The following is a 17,993-nucleotide window of genomic DNA, read 5'->3' as shown; positions in this document are numbered from 1 at the left end:
CATGTAGTACGAGAATCGCCATGAAATCGAATCAGATTGGCCTCAGCTATCCACTAAAAAAGAAAAAATTAGTCGAGGCTTTGATTGCATGAAACATTGCTTTCTCAAACATCTTAATAACCTTCCGCATTTCTTGATTCCTATTGATTATTAAGTATCACATACTTATGAATCTATTTGTTATTTTCACCTCGGAAGCCCATTCGAAAATCTTGAGATGAATCTTAAATACTGATGACTGTAATCACAGATATTCTTGAACAGATTCTTGATAAACAGTTGTCCTTTTGGACGAACTAATTTGATTAACTGATCCAAAACAGCATCATTCAGTTGCTTGATACTGGGTGTAACATCAATATAACCATAGAAAATTTTGTGGAAGCTTAAAGGTTGAAGTTTATCTAAAGATTTAGGGCCGATCCGATGAACTAAAATGTTTGTCAAAATGTTTGTTTATTGGCAATGTTTGTTAAAATTAATCAATTTTGATTAATGTCATTTTAAATCTTAATTAGAAAGCGCCATCTTTTGTTTTTTAATGATTTTAAAAGATAACTAAAAATAATTTATAATCAAAAAGATAAGAAATGCAATCTGAAAAAATGTAAAGGCGCATGAATAAAATGATTGTTAATTTTTTGATCGGACAGTGTTAATGTTGATGACGTAACAAAATCAAACAAACATTGCCTACTAACAAAGATTTAAACAACATTTTAAACATTTTTTAGTTCATCGGATCGGCCCTTAAAAAGCAAGCAAGGTAAAGGATGTTTAAGGTGAGTGGCAGAAATACTTGTATACCGAAAAAATAACAACTGACCTTTAGTTAATTGCGAAACTTTTTCAACAAATAAATTTCCTTCAGCACCGATGGTATCACGAAGATTTTCAATGATGGATTTAGAGGAATCAATCTTATCCTCACTCGAGCAAACAATCAAAATGTTATCTTTGGAAGAAACCCTGTTCCCCATAACTAAAAAATTAGAATAGTCACTCAAATACTGAATACGAAGAAAAAAAATTCAATCTAAATTACTGACAGGTCTCTGTATCTTCTATTCAAAACGGGCGGCAAAGCCTTAGACAGATGGCAACCAGAAATGGTTGCCTGGCTGCCCTTTTCACTGCATGTATGCATAAGTCTCTCTCTTAAGTTTCATGATGAAACTTTCATCCCTCACATTTGAACAACAAACCAAACGGTCAACAAAAAGAGAAACTTAGGAGATCACTGTAAACGGTTTTCTAATTATAACCCAATTGTGCAAAGAAAAACTGTAGTTTCGTCATAAGTTTATTTATAATGTTGATTAGTGAACTTCCAGATGATTGTTTGCTCACCATTTTTGATTATGGCTCAACATTATTCTCTCATTAATGTTGACAAATCCTGAAAATTTGATACTTAAAAGTAAAGATGCTGTTTGACAAAAAAACCCGAAAAAATGTTTGCCGAAAAAATAATCAACTGACCATTAGTTAATTGTGAAACTTTTTCAACAAATAAATTTCCTTCAGCACCGAAGATTTTCAATGATGGATTTAGAGGAATCAATCTTATCCTCACTCGAGCAAATAATCAAAATGACATTATTGAAATTACATTGTATTAATACATCAATGATTTATCATTATAATTATACTCTGGTCTCTACAATTCATTACTTCAAGACTTGGATCAATTGGATAGAAATATCATTGACAATCCGTATACACTTGGAATTTCAATTCAAAGTGCGAATAGGATCGTCAATGATATGAACATACAGTAAAAAAAGTCAAAGGACTTCTTAAGTGCAGTTGTGTCCGCAAGAAGATGTATAAATATAAAAATTATTTAAACAAAAACGAGAAAAAGCACGAATAAAACAATGGTCAGTTGTTGGTAATGTGTTGAGTGTGAATGCAAGAATGCTTTTAGTTAAAGAAAAAACAAAAGAATCTAGAAATTCAAAATTTTAATCTCCTTAAAGTCGTTATTTTGAAGCATTTTGGTCATGCCTTTAGGCTATGCACTTGAAAGTGAAATTTTACATGTCAATTGCATTTTGGTTGTTTTGGTCTTTAGTGAGGTCCCAGTTTTAGTACTATAGTAGTAAAGGGTGTAACACTTAAAAAGGCACAAATGAAGGAGGTAACAAGAAAGCTAATCTTACCTTAATCACAAAATTTGACGATATTGATTAAGATAATAATGAAGCAACAGAGACAATGAAACCAAAACCTAATCTGTTGCTTCGAAATCTTCATTATTATCTTAAGCGATGTCACCAAATTTTGTGATTAAGGTAAGATATGCTTTCTTGTTACCTCCTTTATTTGTGCCTTTTTAAGTGTTACACCCTTTAGTTCCGATTTGTACTATTCTTGTTTTTGTTCTCGATTTTAAGAACTAGGAAAAACATTTTTTGTTATTGTTCCGAAGAAATTGTTCTTCTCGTTGTTCTTAAACCTTGAAAATATTGGAACAATACAACACTAGTTTATTTACAATGTTGATTAGTAAACTTCCAGATGATTGTTTGCTCACCATTTTTGATTATTTGAATAACTTGGATGATTTAATAAACTGCTTTAAAGGTAATTACCAATCATGTTTTTTCTTTATCATAAAAATCATATAATACATTGAAATTTCCCATACCTTCAGCGATTATCAGAATTAGCTAGATTAATCTAGTCAAATATTTGATATTTTAGATTTATTGACCAAATAAACTCTTATGTGTCAACTAGCTTCTGACTCTGACAAGTATTATCATTAATGTATAAATATTATGAAACTTTCATCTGACTTGCATGTGAATATAACATCTTCTTTTATCTTATGATCATCTTATTATCTTACTTTTGAAGCGCAGTATTTAAATATTTTTACAAATTTTAAATTAGATTGAATGAATTATGAAGCCAATTGAATGATAATTAAGCAAATTAACAAGCTAAAAATTTAATAATTCCATAACATTTTTATTGCAGTGTGTATCAAGTGGAGTCACTTAATTGCTAAGCGAACCAAAAAAGCCAAATATTTGATTGGTAAGATTCAAATTTGTTTTGATATATTCTTGGTACTAAAAAGTACCCGGTTAAGGCAATGTGTGTTTCTCGGTCTCCATGGTGCGTATGGCTTTCAGAAACTTGCAGCGCTCAAGATTCAGAAAATGAAACGACTCTATAAATTATAAAACAATGTAAATTTTCAAAATCATAGATTGCGACTGTGAAAATTGCTTTAACCGGGTACTTTACATTACTCATTCTAATTGTAATCTATTTCTTAACTGTATAAATTCAGAATTTTTAAAAGGTTATACGGCGAACCATAATTGTGTTTATTTTGATAATCGTCGAAAAACGGAAATGTTTGATGGAACCTGTCTAAGCACATTATTTCAGAATTTAATAGTAAGTTGATATGATTAATTCAATTTCATTTCCATTGTTCATTTTGTATTAATTTTGTTATTCTTTTTTATCCATTTTATTAACTTAGATTATTGAAATGTCTTATAATTTTCATAGGAAAGTAAAACGCGAAGATATCGTCACATTGGTCAAAAATCAAAAATCTTTGAAAGGATTAACTGGAGAATATTATGAATTCCTATCCGAATATTGCGATAACCTCGAAATGATTAACCGCGATTTCTCCGAGGCAAGCATTCAACATAATGGTTCCAGTATAAAACAATTGTATCATACCGCCCACTTCCAAAAAGACGCACATTATGTCCCAAATCTTGAAAGATTAAATTTCGCAGGTTCACCCCAATGCTACGATGGTCCAGTACTGGAAAAGCTTAAAATAGTTGAATTGTGGACAACAGCGGGAAGTTGGGGCTCAAAGATAGATTACAGCTCCAAGTTCATGGATTTCTGTCCAAATTTACAAAGTGCACATCTTTTAGTGGGTTCTAATCGCTTTTTTGTTGATGAAACCATAAAAAACGAATGTTTGCAAGATTTAGTTTTAGATGCTGTGAGTATCAATTCGACTTTAAATTTAATTGCTTTTCGGAAAACATTTTCTGAATATTTAAATTCATTCAATCTACATGTATTTCAGATTGATAGCAACAAACTTAGGTTACAACATGGAAGTGTAATCTATCTAAAATTTGTCAATTTAAACCAATTGATTTTATATTTACAGGTACATGTTGGCCTAAAGAACTTGAATGATTTGAGAAGATTGCTCATGAAATATCCAAATCTCAAACATCTTTCGTTGAGGAGAGTAAGTAAATTAAAAGATGAACATATCGAGCAAATAGTTTACATTTTACCTAATTTGGTTCTATTTGATGTTAATGAATGTATAAGAGTGACGCAAAGGGCTGCTGATTATGTTCAAAATCATTGCAAACGACATGGAAGATCAATTAAGTTTTACTTCTACGAGAATCGCCATGAGATCGAATCAGATTGGCCTCAGCTATCCACTAAAAAAGAAAAAATTTGTCGAGGCTTTGACTTCATGAAACATTGCTTTCTCAAAAATTTTAATAAGCTTCCATATTTCTTGATTCCTATTGATTATTAAGTATCACATACTTCTGAATCTATTTGAATTATTTTTCACCTCTGATGCCCATTCGCAGATCTTGAGATCAATCTTACATACTGATGACTGTAATCAAAATTTAAGTTAGTTTAGGTTTTTAATCATGAAATTTAGAGCAAATCGAATGAATTTCACTATTTTAATTAATCATTTGAATTCAATAATATCAAAACTGTCAAACACTTTTGGGTTTGCCTAAAATATTCAGAACATTAAAAACTTATCGATACATCGAATATTACATTCAATATTTTTATTTAACGTAAATTTTTCTTGTTAAATTTAATTATCTATTTATCTACATACTTTTCGAGTAATGTCTGTTCAAACCATCAGATTGTGTTCTTTATTACTTAAAGAATACTTTTGCGAGATCATTTCCAATGTTGGTAAAACTGTGATGAATCTCGGACAAGCGCCATTGAAATTGATATGGACTGAGTCGCAGGAGAAATTGAAAAATTGTAAAAAGGCTTTGACTGTCCTCATCAAACATTGTTTAGTAACTATTCATAAAAATTCTGATGGATTAACAGAATACAAAGCTGAACCACAGAGAATTTTGTGCCTATTGAGGTATCCCAAGTACTATTTATATTGCCAAGAGAGAGTAAGTATCAAATGTTTCTCGTATACCATTGCCTGTTTTGTTTGAATTGATTTTAATTTTATATTTTCAAACAGATTCGGTGAAATTGGGGAGCAAATAAACAAAGAAATTTTAATGGAAGGAATTTTGACTGCCGATGATATAATCGAAAAAGTGTACAACCGGATGAAGGAGTCAAGTGAAAATAAAGATAATGATGTAAATAAAAAGAAGAATTACTTCCATCCAACTGAAATTATCGAAGTTTTAGTTGAAATGATTAAAGCCAAATGCATTACAAGAGCTTGCGTTAACCCAATGAAGCCATTTGGTTTCCAAGTAACATGGAAGGAGATGAAGATGTCGAGTATATCCAACGAATTGCACTCAAAATTTCATTAAAGTTACAAGACAATGAATCCTTGGAACCTGTATCCAAAAGACGTAAAAAAGATCCAGTGAAATCAAAAGAAGACGTTTATTACGTGGTTAACTCTGATCAATTTCATCTTTATTTGCGTGATATGACAATTCTGGAGGGTTTGAAAACTCATTATGATGATGAAAAAGCAGCTCAGCTGGTTCTGGTAATGCTTCGATTAAGTCAAGCCCACTTGTGGGCTAAAGAAACAGTGGTATTAACTAAAACTGATATCGTTGAACGTGCCTTGCGCTTCACATTATTTTCCACGGAGAAAGATATCGAAGAATATCTTACATTTGTCATTGAGGATAACAGTCGTTTTGTTGTGAAAGTTGATGAAAGATCTGGCGTAGCAATTTACCGAGTAAACATCATGAAAATTTATGAAGAATTGATCCATTCATCTTTGACATCTATTGTAAGTGATCGTTTTGGATCTCAATTTGGTCGAATTTTCCGGTTATTGTTAACCAAAAAATATCTTCATCAGAAACAAATTGAAGACTTTGCTCTGGTCTCTGCTAAAGATGGTAAAGAATGTACACAAAATCTGATGACCAATAATTTTATACGACTGTTGCGATACCCAAAGGGATCTGAATATATTCCTGCCCATACTTATTTTATTTTTAACGTTGACTTGGAAGAAATCGTTTGTAGCACGATCGAACGCTGATATCAGGCCATTTTTAATTGAATTAAGACAATTTAAGACAATTTTATTGTAAATTAAGACAAGATAATAATGTTGTAATAGATTGATGTAAGAGAAGAGATCAATGACGATTGCTACGACAAAGTTCACGACCAAATGAACTATAATTAACATTACGATTATGTAAAATTTTACCCCAGGCTCCGAAGGGTATAACAATTGTACTAGCATTATCATCACAAGCATAATGTAATGCTTGTTCAGCGATGAAGTTTGCTGCTTCAGCAGGACTAGTACATCGACCACCAGCGTCAACAATTTCTTGATCATTCATCACAAAACTGACACCATCAGTAGTCATAACTAAAAAAGCATCTTTTCCGTGTTCAATCTAGAATAAAAAAGATGTAATTAGTTGACTTTAATAATTTGCCATCAAGATCCAACCAAGTTCGATAGCGAATATGTTTACCTTGAGAGATCTAGTGTAAGGTAATGCAATCACGCCGTAAGGTTTAAGATCCAAGTCACCAATACTTCGGGTCATAGCAAGACGACCATTGACAAGTCCTATTCCATGGCTATTCGCAATTATTGTCCCTCCTGATTTGATTATCCGCTCCTGTTATTGAACATGAAAAATGCGAATGTTCGTTATAAACTTAATTTTACAAAGGGTTTGTCTCAATTCTTTTCGATAGAAAAAAACCTTATCTACTGCAAATACTGTAAGTATTATATAACTAACTGCTACAATAAGTTATATGATTTACTATCGAGGGCCAAGCCCGAGATTGATATGAGATTAATACTTTCGGGGTTCGCCATAGTGCCTTAAATCTCATACCAACTCAATGTAATTGTTAACTAACTAAATCGTAACCTTTTCAGACTTGAGAGATGGACTATGGTCGATAGTTAGTTTACGTGCATCCCCATTGCGACAAAGTAAGGCACGACTATCACCAACATTAGCTATGGTCAATTCAATTGAATCCTTGAGAAGACAAACGGTTGCTGTGGTACCAGAAAACATAGAATCTTTGTCTTTAACTTTTAGTGAAATATATCTTGCCAAGGCATTGTTTACTTCTATGAATGCGTTCTGGAGAACAGCTTCCAAGTCAGTTTCTCCTCTTCGCAACCAATAACTTATATAGAGTTCCATTTGTTGTGAGCAAAAATCAGCAGCCAGTGATCCTCCATGACCATCGAAAATGGCTAAATAAATAAGATCAGGTCTTAACTCTTTGATTCTGGAGAAATTGGATGATTTCACAGGATTAATAAAACTGTAGATGTGTATAGAAACTACATAAAAAATTAACTGGGATAAAAAACAAACCTGATACGATCTTCATTAGTTGTACGACGACCAATGACAGATGCTGAGCCTGCCATATCACAGGTTATCTTTGGAATAGGTTTACCATAATTTATTGACTGTTGTAGCAGTATATTAAAGTCGATTCGATTATCCCAAGAGCCCCAATTATGACGACTACAAGATTGAATAGATGGTGATAAGGATGGTGAAGAATGAGTATTTATGAACACCGGGTTAACCCTTAATATTTTTGTACACCGAGATAAACTTTTATATATCATCTTACAGAATAATTTGAGATTATAGACATCAACATGTTTAAAATGATTTTAAATCAAATAGATGCCATCAACAACAACAAAGAATGAAAGAAGGTAACACAATAACACAATAACACGATTCAACAAGGGTTAAGTAAACAAGTAACCAAATTTCATCATCTTTTTACTTTCTGGTTTCTCCAGCACTGAAATGAATGTTAGTAGTATGATAAAACACAATAATAAAACAATATATTAACAAGTTTATATTGTTTATCCAGATAATTTAATTAAGATGGTTTAATAACTTATATTTTGTAATTTTAATCACAAGGTCAACAGTAACTCAATGACAATGAATGACAATGATTGATGGGGATATAGGGGTTTTCCTTCACCTTCTCACAGTAAACAACAAGTGTTTGCTGCTGACGCAACTGGTGGTAGTGACGTCTAGCATTAAAGTTACGTCCCAGGCACATAAATTACAAATGATACATTTTATTAACAAACTTCAAGTCGATGATACTTCATTCTTATTTCAAAGTTAGATCAATCAGTTTACAGTTGAACAAAATCGCCAAAAATTAACGATAAAATTGATAATATGGACTTTGGAGAGCAATTTTATGCGGGACCAGCTTTTCCCACCACTTTATCCACCACATTTTCAAACAATTTTTTATAAGATTGTCCACCACCCGAATCTAACACATCCACTATTAATCGTCATCATATCCCAAAAGTGGTCAACAATTTGGTGGATTTGGGTGGTGGACAATCTTATAGAAAGAATTGTTTGAAATGTGGTGGAAAAAAGTGGTGGATAAAGTGGTGGATGTGGTGGAAAAAATCCGGTCCCATTTTATACTGACTTTCAACCCAATTCGAATTAAAACCTTCGCGAACAAAAAGAAGTTCTGATTTTATTTTATTTAGTTTATTTTTATTCAATTAAAGTAAATCAGAAAACTGCAAGAATAAATAATTGCTATATACATGTACTTATTTAACTTATCAATTTACTAATCTTCAGATGAGAATCTAGCAGAATAAGAGGTTTATATTATACATGCATAATGTAAACAAATATTTACATTTAAATTGTGAAAGTGACAAGTATAGTGAGTTAAAATAAATTAGGTGGAAATTTAATTATTCTGATTTTATATTAGAATCTGGTAAATCCAGCGAAGATTCATTGCTAAATAATTCAACTGGAACAGTCAGTGGTGTTTTTTCGGGCAGTAAAAGAGATGGCCTCGACTCGAAATGCCTCTCAATCTCTTCAGAAGTAAGATGTCCCCCGTTAACTCTTCCTAATGATAAAATAGATAAAGGTTCAGATTTTATTGTTCGAATAGGAAATTCACTCTTGATTTGCTGACTTAAAGATGAACAATTGAATATTGGATCCGTTAATGAATTGGCAGTGAACGTTGATGAATATGACGATATTGTTGATGCTCCTGAAGCAATAGTCGATAATGTTGATTGAGGTACCATGGAAGATGCTAAAGATAGAGACAAGTGTGGTTGAGGTGGTGGAGTTATCGATTTTGAAATCGATGTAGAAGAAAATGTTAAATCAGAAGTTGAAGATGCGTTAGATGGGTAAGATGAAGGTGTCGATATCAATGAAGAAGCAATAGATGATGATGACAAAGAGGAAGATGAAGATGAATTCAGAGATGATGTTGGCGCTGATGTTAGATAGGGAATCGGAAGAGCAGCATTATTTTTCGATGAATTTGAGTTGAATCCATTAGACAACACTGGAGCAATTGAAGAGAAAGTTGATGAGAATGCTGGAGTCGGTGTCCCAGATGTTAATGAAGGGATTGGTAGAGACTTTGGCATTATTTTGGTCGCAGAAGTGATCGAGGATGATGGAGATGATGATATAGTAAATGTTGATGCCGACAAATTTGATAAAGACTTGAATCCTTTTTTACCTGCATTTAGATTTTTGTTTCGATTTGGAGCAGCATATGTATTCAAAGATGAATGAGGGGATGTAGGAGCAGCTCCATTGCTATTTATTCGTTTTCTTTTGACTTTTGGCTTAGTGGCAGCTGTCTCACTATTGGAACTAGTTAATCTCCGCCTAATTTCGCAAAAAAAATAATCAGTAATAGTAATTGTTTGATTCTCAAGCTGAAAAATTAAATGAAATAAAAATAACGAGCATCAACAAACCTTCGATTTGCAGATGATGATGAGCGTTCCAATCTCAGTTCTATTCCAGATTCGGAAGAATCTGTATCGTCAGAGTCAGAGGAAGAAGTACTGATGTTTTCATACTGCAGTAATTTGTCCATCAAAAAATTTTTATCCCGATTAATGATGAGAAGTTCTTTTTGATATTTCCTTAGTTCTTCTTGATAATATTCATTTTCCTGTAGAAAGAATAGGTATCGTTAGAATTCGTTTGCATTACAACCACTAGTGCAGAAACGCAAGGAAGGTGATTGAAAGATGATTGATCATAACAATGAAACTACCTAAAAGAAGTCGATTAAAAAATGTTAGATTAGAGAGACTTACATAAATCAAAAGCTTGAGTTTTCTTTTCAAGTCGCGGTACACCTGCTTTTGTTCATGGGATGATTTAGATTCCGATTCTTCTGACATTAGTGACATGGTTCCAATCGGATGAATAAATTGACAGATAAAAACTGGAAACAATAACAATAAATAAATAAATAAAATATTTAAAATTATTATTTTTGAATGTTTTCAAATTTTAGCTTTATTTGGCGTTTGCGTTGAAGACAAAAGAAAAGGCGCCAACTCCAATTTTATCTTTTCTATCGTCAAAAGATTCATTGAATCTTTTCTATTTCTGACATTTTAATTTCATTTGACAATTAATTGATTTGGTCCGTTTGTTGATTTATTCATTAATTCTGAACTTAAAATTTTAACTTTTAACTTCCGAATTTCATTCATTCAAATAAAGCGCGGAAAAGGTAGCTATTGGCAACTTGTTGCGGCAAATACGCGGGAATTTAAGCTTTGTTTTTGTTTTCCTGCTCCCAGCGAATCATCTTTTTTTAAATAACTTCATCAGTTGCAACCACTTGCTTTGTTTTTCAATTTTTATTCTAATTTTATTTTCTCCATTTTTCAGTAATTTCAAAGATGGACGATGAAATGATCTGGGATGATGAAGTGGCAGAAGAGATGGAAGAAGACGCTATCACTGATGCGGTCCAAGAAGTGCCAATTGAGGTCGAGGAAGATACCTCGTATGTTAAATGGTGTCGTAACGATGCTCCACCACTAGATCCAGCAACTACCTGTTTGATATTCCAGCAAATCGAGATAGATCATTATATTGGTGACCACAAGGAGGGTATGCCTGGGGCTGGTAATTCAATAGGTGCCATCATGCGTATTTATGGTGTCACTATGGAAGGTCACTCCGTAATGGCCCACGTGCATGGTTTCACACCATATTTCTACATAATGGCTCCAACAGGTTTCAAAGAGGAGCAATTACCAAGCTTCCAAAAGAAATTGAAGGCCTTAGCCTTAACTGACAAAAGAAATGATGCGATAACTGAACCTGTCCTGCAAATCGAGCTGGTTGAAAAGGCAAACATGTATGGTTTTAATAACAACGAGAAAGTGCCTTTTCTCAAAATAACAGTGGCCCTCCCTACATTGGTGAGCTCTTTAGCACGATCATTAGAACGAAGTGGTTCCGTTTTCGGCTTTCCATCAGATTCTATTCAATGCTTTGAAAGCAACATTGATTTTGTCATTCGTTTCATGGTTGACACCAAAGTTGTTGGATGCAATTGGATCGAGCTTCCAGCTGGCAAATACACAGTCAGAGCAGATAAGATTGAAAAATTTTCTCGTTGTCAATATGAAGTTGACATTGCTTGGAACGAGTTTGTATCTTACGCACCTGAAGATGAATGGGCAAAAGTTGCACCTTTCAGAATTTTATCTTTCGATATTGAATGTGCTGGCAGAAAAGGTATATTCCCAGAGCCTGAAAAAGATCCAGTTATTCAAATAGCAAATATGGTTATTCGCCAAGGAGAGAAAGAACCATTTTTAAGAGTGATTTTCACATTAGGCACATGTGCTCCAATTGTTGGAACTGCTGTCATGTCTTATAAAAAAGAGGAAGATTTGCTGAAAGCCTGGGCTGATTTTATTAGAACTGTTGATCCCGACATTTTAACTGGCTATAACATACAAAATTTCGATCTTTACTATTTAATCAATAGAGCAGCAGCTTTGAAAGTTAAAACATTTCCTTATCTTGGTCGTGTTAAAACTGCAATTTCAAGAGTAAAGAAAAAAATTTTACAATCAAAGCAGCTTGGTAAAAGAGAAAACAAAGATATCAACATTGAAGGTCGAGTCCAATTTGATTTATTGCTGGTTCTCTTGAGAGAATATAAACTTCGATCTTATACGTTGAATGCTGTTTCATATCATTTCTTATGTGAACAAAAAGAAGATGTTCACCATTCTATCATTACTGAACTTCAAAATGGTGATGAATTGACCCGTCGTCGTTTAGCTGTTTATTGTTGTAAAGATGCCCTTCTTCCTTTACGTCTTCTTGACAAACTTATGTGTATCATCAATCACATGGAGATGGCTCGTGTAACTGGTGTGCCTTTGAGTTTTCTCTTGGTTCGTGGGCAACAGATCAAAGTTGTCTCTCAATTACTTCGACAAGCAGTTGATGAAGATCTTTTGATGCCGGCAATGAAACCAGAACAAGGGGATGATTTTGCTGGTGCTTTGGTTATCGAGCCTATTCGGGGTTATTATGATGTTCCTATTGCAACTCTCGACTTTTCATCTCTGTATCCTTCTATCATGATGGCTCATAATTTATGTTACACAACTCTCCTAAGGCACTCTCAACTTTCTATGATGAAATCTGATCAGTATATAAAAACACCGGCAGGAGCTTATTTTGTGAAAAATACGATGCGTAAAGGTTTATTGCCTCGAATTTTGGAACAACTGTTGAGTGCTCGTAAAAAGGCCAAAGACGATTTGAAAAAAGAAACCGATCCATTCAAGAAAAAAGTCTTGGACGGTCGTCAATTGGCTCTGAAAATTAGTGCTAATTCTGTATATGGTTTTACTGGAGCACAAGTTGGTAAACTTCCTTGTCTTGAGATCTCTCAATCAGTTACAGCTTTTGGTCGTCAAATGATTGACCAAACTAAAAATGTTGTCGAGAAGCATTTTAATCTAGCAAATGGGTATCCTGCTGATTCTCTAGTCATCTATGGTGATACTGATTCGGTCATGGTAAAATTTGGTGTGTCAACTGTCGAGGAAGCGATGAAACTTGGTAAAGAAGCAGCTGACTTTGTTACTCAACAATTCGTCAAACCGATCAAATTAGAATTCGAGAAAGTCTATTATCCATATTTATTAATCAACAAGAAAAGATATGCCGGTCTCTATTATACTAGACCTGATAAATTCGACAAAATGGACTGTAAAGGAATTGAAACTGTTCGGCGAGATAATTGTCGATTAGCTGCTAGCTTAATAAATACATGTCTTCAAAAGATTTTAATTGATCGTGATCCTAATGGAGCTGTTGCTTATGCTCAACAGGTAATTTCTGATCTTTTATGCAACAAAGTAGATATTTCGAATCTTGTGATAACTAAAGAATTGACAAAAACCGATAAAGAATATGCGGCAAAACAAGCTCATGTTGAACTAGCTCATCGAATGGCTAAACGTGATGCTGGATCAGCCCCTAAATTAGGTGATCGTGTTCCTTATGTGATTATTAATGCTCCAAAAGGAACTGCTGCTTACATGAAATCCGAAGATCCATTGTATGTATTGGAAAACAACATTCCTATTGATACTCAATATTATTTAGACAATCAAATATCAAAACCACTATTGAGAATATTCGAACCGATTCTTGGCGAAAAGGCTGAATCTGTGTTGCTTAGAGGTGACCATACTCGAACCAAAACTGTTGTCACCTCAAAAGTTGGCGCTTTAGCAATGTTTACTCAAAAACGAAACAATTGTCTTGGATGTCGAACAATGTTGCGACCTGAAGATGAAAAGGAGTCAAAAGTTGTTTGTAAACATTGCAGAAATCGAGAAGGAGAATTATTCCAAGGTGAAATCATGAAAATGAATGAATTGGAAATAAAGTTCAACAAGTTGTGGACCCAATGTCAAAGATGCCAAGGAAGTTTATTGGAAGAGGTGATTTGCACAGCTAATGATTGCCCAATATTTTATATGAGGAAGAAAATTCAAAAGGAAGCAACAGACCAAGACAACATAATTCAAAGATTTGGTTATTATAAGTGGTGATTAACAAATTAACAATTTAGTGATGTAAACATCAAGATTCCTATCTACCCTTAAAACTCGATACTTTTTTAACGCTCATAAACTCAATAAAATTTTGTAATGCATTCATTTCTTGAAATTTATTAAAACGCCTTTTCATAGTAATCATCTATTTCAAGTCAATATCGCGATGCTTACCTCAAATTAAAGCTAAGTTGTTGGTGAATTTCAATATAATAATTTCAATCTGTGCCAATCAGTTTAACTGGAATAAGTTTCAGTGTAATTACGCGAATAGATAAAAACATAAGACAATTAAATTTGTTTAGGAATTATTTAATGGATGTGAAGATTCTAAATAAGCTTATATACATTTTAAAACAAATCCAAATGATAATTATAAGAGATCTTTTCTCAGACATGTATTGGCCCTGAAAAGGACCGTTTTTGGTGGGTGAAGATGAGTTATCGATTATACATGAGATATAGATGGAAAGCTGAAAAGCTTATTTGGATGAAGTGTATTTGGTGACAGCCTTGGTTCCTTCAGAAACGGCGTGCTTAGCCAATTCACCGGGAAGGAGAAGTCGGACAGCGGTTTGGATCTCCCTGGATGTGATGGTTGATCGCTTGTTATAGTGGGCCAATCGAGAAGCCTCAGCAGCAATTCTTTCGAAAATATCGTTAACAAAGGAATTCATGATGGACATGGCTTTGGATGAGATACCAGTGTCGGGATGAACTTGTTTCAACACTTTATAGATGTAGATGGAGAAGGATTCCTTTCGTCGCTTCTTCTTCTTCTTCTTGTCAGTAGCACGAACAGCTTTTTGGGCCTTACCAGCCTTCTTAACAGCTTTACCGGATGGTTGAGGAGGCATGATTATCAATCAAAAAAGAACTGAAACTAGAGATACACAAAATAAAGTAATCAGAATTGGTTTAAGTTTAACTGTGAATGACTTTCCTAAATCTCACTTGGGTTTTATACTTGGAAAAAAGGTGTTTAGCCATAAACGTTACTCAACGAGGACTCACTCAAGTTTTCATTGGTTCTCACTAGGGTTTAGTGTAACACTCTTACCAGAGGAGTAATATTTAAGCGCCTAACATTCAAAGTTGAAGTTCATTCGCAATTGTTTATTGTATCTCATCATTTGACTAATTCAACTTGTTTAATTCAAACTCCTCTTTCTTTCTGTGACAATGGCACGAACCAAGCAAACCGCTCGAAAATCTACCGGAGGTAAAGCTCCCCGAAAACAGTTGGCCACCAAGGCTGCTCGTAAATCTGCCCCTGCTACTGGTGGTGTTAAGAAGCCCCATCGATACCGACCTGGTACCGTCGCTTTGAGAGAAATCCGTCGATACCAAAAATCTACTGAATTGTTGATCCGAAAGTTACCTTTCCAACGTTTGGTGAGAGAAATCGCTCAAGATTTCAAAACTGATCTTCGATTCCAGTCTTCTGCAGTTATGGCTTTACAAGAAGCTTCCGAAGCTTATTTGGTCGGTCTTTTCGAAGATACCAACTTGTGCGCTATTCATGCTAAGCGAGTCACCATCATGCCAAAGGACATCCAATTGGCTAGACGAATCCGAGGAGAACGTGCTTAAGCTTTCTTTTTGTGAACTTCTACCACTTGCTCTGTCATCCATCCTATTTTTCTATCCTTTCACTACACCTTTTACCCCTCATCCTCATGATCCTGAAACCTCTATATTATACCGCTTAAACAAAAAAACGGCCCTTTTCAGGGCCAATTACATATCTGAGAAAGAGGTTGTTATAATTTTCATTGTGTAATTTATTCTCATTAGACTTTTACTTGTAAAGCTCTTAATTATGCCATAACTGCTATTCTATTCATTAAACATTCTAATTTGATTGGATCTGACCTCTTAGCTATTTTGAAATTATTTCATTCCATCAAAATGAGACATCTTTCAAATTTTGAATTGTTTTCATGATTCTCCCGCCTTTTGGCTGTCATGACAACACCCGGGAGATAAACAGGTTTGCATTGAGGTTATTTCAGTTATTCAGGATGTTTTGGATCAGTGTTCAATATTTGTTTATAACTTACATGTAACCTAAAAATATCTTGACGTTTCAACCAGTTATCCATCCTGTTGGCATCACTTAGTTGACCATCTTTACTCAACGTTCTGTTACATTCGTCTTGTGTTGATAATGTCTCATCCGTTGAGCAAAGCTAATTTGATTCTATCCGTAAGCTCATATGTATTGAGAAGAATCTCCTGTGATCAATGTCGAAACTACAACTGTTTTATTGGCGCTCAAAACTATGGATCTTTTGTGAAAATGGCGGACAATAATTTTACCTCAAAGTACCGACATCTATACACATCGACGTGTTTACCTCAAGCAACATCCGCTCACCAAGTTTCCCCATCAACATCGCAACAACCCTCTAAAGATACTGTGGTGGAGGTTGATCCATTCAAATTGGTTGAGAAGGATTTGTCTAACCTTTATGAGAATATCCGTAAGGAATTGTGGACTGAAAAACCTGAACTGGAAGAGATTGCTAGTTACTATTTCGATGGCCAAGGTAAGGCTTTTCGCCCAATGATCGTGGTCTTGGTGGCTCGTGCTTTGAACCACCATTTCTATCGTAGATCTGACCTAACTGAATCTCAAAAAAATGTTGCAATGGCCACTGAAATGATTCACACTGCATCATTGGTACATGATGATGTTATTGATACGGCCGATATACGGCGAGGTAAACCTTCGGTCAATGTTCTTTGGGGTCAAAAGAAAGCTATCCTTGCTGGCGATTACATTTTATCTAGAGCATCCCAAATGTTGGCTCGCCTTAGGAATGAAGAAGTCATCTTTGTTTTATCTCAAGTATTACTCGACCTGGTTCAAGGTGAATTCATGCAATTGGGATCAAAAGAGGATGACAGTGAAAGATTCAGTAATTATATTCACAAAAGCTTCAAAAAGACTGCTTCACTCATTGCTTATACCTGTAAAGCAGTTGCTCTGCTCTCAGGAGCAGATAAAAATTTTCAGGAAGCTGCTTTTCAATACGGAAGAAATCTTGGAATAGCCTTTCAATTGGTTGACGATCTTTTAGATTTTGTTTCAAGCCAATCGGAACTGGGCAAACCAGCAACTGCTGATCTTAAACTCGGTCTTGCCACAGCTCCAGTTTTATTCGCGAGTGAAAAATTTCCTGAATTAAATGTGATGATTAAAAGACGATTCTCGGAGCCGAATGACGTTGAAAAAGCTTATGCTGCTGTGATGGAATCTGATGGGCTTCAGCATACTCGAATGTTAGCCAGACAACATGCTGATGAAGCTCTTAAATTCATTGAACCATTTGCAGATTCACCTGAGAAACAAGCCTTAATTGTGTTAGCTGAAATGACGCTTGCTCGAAAGAAATAATTTATAAATATCTACATTGTGCCAAATAAATCCCCAAAATGCCCATCTGATGGTAATATTTCAATATTCAAGCAAAGGAAAGATTACGATAATTTACTCTTGATTTATGAATCAATTGCACAATTTACTAATAAGCAATCTTCATAAGAATGAAAAGTATCTTTGACTATCTCGAATAATTTAAACAATTACTATTTTTTATATTTAGAGTTTAATTTTAACTGTTGTTTCATTTGTTAATGTACAATTACTCCTGTGCAATTTAATCAATAAATATTGTGAGCAACCAGTAGCTGAAATTCAAATAAATTTCTAGTTCAATTCACATTCAATTGATCAGTTAACTTTTTCATTTTCCCCTGATTTAGTTAGCATATTTTTAGCGATGAATGTTTTATTGATGATGATTGCGACTCG

General features: G+C 34.1%; 8 protein-coding genes across 12 annotated transcripts; 5 read left to right on the top strand and 3 right to left on the bottom strand.

Moving 5' to 3' along the window:
• Positions 1–2,444: 2,444 nt before the first annotated feature.
• On the top strand, positions 2,445–4,571 carry LOC107361615 (RNA polymerase III subunit C). 2 transcript variants are annotated; one of them, XM_089270360.1, is made up of 6 exons: positions 2,445–2,589; positions 2,989–3,048; positions 3,308–3,417; positions 3,506–3,991; positions 4,166–4,249; positions 4,336–4,571. In XM_089270360.1, exons 1-6 carry the CDS (start codon positions 2,502–2,504, stop codon positions 4,354–4,356), a joined length of 849 nt encoding a protein of 282 aa, XP_089126486.1. In that variant the 5' UTR covers positions 2,445–2,501; the 3' UTR covers positions 4,357–4,571. The 2 variants fall into 2 exon arrangements, with proteins under 2 accessions (XP_089126486.1, XP_089126484.1); XM_089270358.1 differs by having other exon boundaries at positions 4,166–4,571.
• A 683-nt stretch (positions 4,572–5,254) lies between these two features.
• Positions 5,255–6,265, top strand: LOC149094980 (DNA-directed RNA polymerase III subunit RPC3-like). The gene has a single exon (XM_089270363.1). The coding sequence runs from the start codon at positions 5,510–5,512 to the stop codon at positions 6,263–6,265; it is 756 nt and encodes a 251-aa protein (XP_089126489.1). The 5' UTR covers positions 5,255–5,509.
• Positions 6,266–6,287: 22 nt separating this feature from the next.
• Positions 6,288–8,743, bottom strand: LOC107361616 (protein phosphatase 1K, mitochondrial). 2 transcript variants are annotated; one of them, XM_015928458.3, is made up of 5 exons: positions 7,858–8,743; positions 7,590–7,745; positions 7,128–7,500; positions 6,717–6,866; positions 6,288–6,635 (listed from the first exon to the last, which is right to left on the bottom strand). In XM_015928458.3, the coding sequence occupies exons 2-5, from the start codon at positions 7,643–7,645 to the stop codon at positions 6,366–6,368; spliced, it is 849 nt and encodes a 282-aa protein (XP_015783944.1). In that variant the 5' UTR covers positions 7,646–7,745; positions 7,858–8,743; the 3' UTR covers positions 6,288–6,365. The 2 variants fall into 2 exon arrangements, with proteins under 2 accessions (XP_015783944.1, XP_015783943.1); XM_015928457.3 differs by having other exon boundaries at positions 7,590–8,743.
• A 12-nt stretch (positions 8,744–8,755) lies between these two features.
• LOC107361612 (uncharacterized) lies at positions 8,756–10,556 on the bottom strand. 3 transcript variants are annotated; one of them, XM_015928452.3, is made up of 4 exons: positions 10,379–10,556; positions 10,031–10,230; positions 9,787–9,938; positions 8,756–9,345 (listed from the first exon to the last, which is right to left on the bottom strand). In XM_015928452.3, the coding sequence occupies exons 1-4, from the start codon at positions 10,472–10,474 to the stop codon at positions 8,987–8,989; spliced, it is 807 nt and encodes a 268-aa protein (XP_015783938.1). In that variant the 5' UTR covers positions 10,475–10,556; the 3' UTR covers positions 8,756–8,986. The 3 variants fall into 3 exon arrangements, with proteins under 3 accessions (XP_015783938.1, XP_015783939.1, XP_015783937.1); XM_015928453.3 differs by having other exon boundaries at positions 8,756–9,150; XM_015928451.3 differs by having other exon boundaries at positions 8,756–9,938.
• A 283-nt stretch (positions 10,557–10,839) lies between these two features.
• PolD1 (DNA polymerase delta 1, catalytic subunit) lies at positions 10,840–14,314 on the top strand. The gene has a single exon (XM_015928444.3). It carries the CDS (start codon positions 10,976–10,978, stop codon positions 14,168–14,170), a length of 3,195 nt encoding a protein of 1,064 aa, XP_015783930.2. The 5' UTR covers positions 10,840–10,975; the 3' UTR covers positions 14,171–14,314.
• Positions 14,315–14,469: 155 nt separating this feature from the next.
• On the bottom strand, positions 14,470–15,099 carry LOC107361624 (histone H2B). The gene has a single exon (XM_015928467.3). The coding sequence runs from the start codon at positions 15,028–15,030 to the stop codon at positions 14,656–14,658; it is 375 nt and encodes a 124-aa protein (XP_015783953.1). The 5' UTR covers positions 15,031–15,099; the 3' UTR covers positions 14,470–14,655.
• On the top strand, positions 15,058–16,047 carry LOC107361623 (histone H3). Its single transcript, XM_015928466.3, has one exon. It carries the CDS (start codon positions 15,356–15,358, stop codon positions 15,764–15,766), a length of 411 nt encoding a protein of 136 aa, XP_015783952.1. The 5' UTR covers positions 15,058–15,355; the 3' UTR covers positions 15,767–16,047.
• Positions 16,048–16,194: 147 nt separating this feature from the next.
• qless (decaprenyl diphosphate synthase subunit 1 qless) lies at positions 16,195–17,908 on the top strand. Its single transcript, XM_089270361.1, has one exon. It carries the CDS (start codon positions 16,344–16,346, stop codon positions 17,574–17,576), a length of 1,233 nt encoding a protein of 410 aa, XP_089126487.1. The 5' UTR covers positions 16,195–16,343; the 3' UTR covers positions 17,577–17,908.
• The last annotated feature ends 85 nt before the right edge of the window (positions 17,909–17,993 follow it).

The sequence above is a fragment of the Tetranychus urticae genome, chromosome 1 (assembly GCF_039701765.1).
Source record: "Tetranychus urticae isolate SD_2017Ah chromosome 1, NJAU_TeUrti_SD_1.0, whole genome shotgun sequence".
Classification (NCBI taxonomy): domain Eukaryota; kingdom Metazoa; phylum Arthropoda; class Arachnida; order Trombidiformes; family Tetranychidae; genus Tetranychus; species Tetranychus urticae.
Note: the sequence above shows the minus strand (reverse complement) of the source record. Positions and strands in the feature narration are given on the sequence as shown.

What these genes read in the sequence shown, in the direction of transcription:
- qless (XM_089270361.1), top strand. Translation starts at nt 16,344, where the DNA reads ATGTCTCATCCGTTGAGCAAAGCTAATTTGATTCTATCCGTAAGCTCA.
- PolD1 (XM_015928444.3), top strand. Translation starts at nt 10,976, where the DNA reads ATGGACGATGAAATGATCTGGGATGATGAAGTGGCAGAAGAGATGGAA.
- LOC107361612 (XM_015928451.3), bottom strand. Translation starts at nt 10,474, where the DNA reads ATGTCACTAATGTCAGAAGAATCGGAATCTAAATCATCCCATGAACAA. An exon ending in AACTCAAGCTTTTGATTTAT is followed by an intron (nt 10,231 to 10,378) that starts GTAAGTCTCTCT and finishes TTCTTTCTACAG; the next exon opens with GAAAATGAATATTATCAAGA. An exon ending in TCATCATCTGCAAATCGAAG is followed by an intron (nt 9,939 to 10,030) that starts GTTTGTTGATGC and finishes TTGCGAAATTAG; the next exon opens with GCGGAGATTAACTAGTTCCA.
- LOC107361615 (XM_089270358.1), top strand. Translation starts at nt 2,502, where the DNA reads ATGTTGATTAGTAAACTTCCAGATGATTGTTTGCTCACCATTTTTGAT. An exon ending in TTTAATAAACTGCTTTAAAG is followed by an intron (nt 2,590 to 2,988) that starts GTAATTACCAAT and finishes TTTTTATTGCAG; the next exon opens with TGTGTATCAAGTGGAGTCAC. An exon ending in AAGATTTAGTTTTAGATGCT is followed by an intron (nt 3,992 to 4,165) that starts GTGAGTATCAAT and finishes TTATATTTACAG; the next exon opens with GTACATGTTGGCCTAAAGAA.
- LOC149094980 (XM_089270363.1), top strand. Translation starts at nt 5,510, where the DNA reads ATGGAAGGAGATGAAGATGTCGAGTATATCCAACGAATTGCACTCAAA.
- LOC107361623 (XM_015928466.3), top strand. Translation starts at nt 15,356, where the DNA reads ATGGCACGAACCAAGCAAACCGCTCGAAAATCTACCGGAGGTAAAGCT.
- LOC107361616 (XM_015928457.3), bottom strand. Translation starts at nt 7,852, where the DNA reads ATGATATATAAAAGTTTATCTCGGTGTACAAAAATATTAAGGGTTAAC. An exon ending in ACTAATGAAGATCGTATCAG is followed by an intron (nt 7,501 to 7,589) that starts GTTTGTTTTTTA and finishes CAATTTCTCCAG; the next exon opens with AATCAAAGAGTTAAGACCTG. An exon ending in CATCTCTCAAGTCTGAAAAG is followed by an intron (nt 6,867 to 7,127) that starts GTTACGATTTAG and finishes GTTCAATAACAG; the next exon opens with GAGCGGATAATCAAATCAGG.
- LOC107361624 (XM_015928467.3), bottom strand. Translation starts at nt 15,030, where the DNA reads ATGCCTCCTCAACCATCCGGTAAAGCTGTTAAGAAGGCTGGTAAGGCC.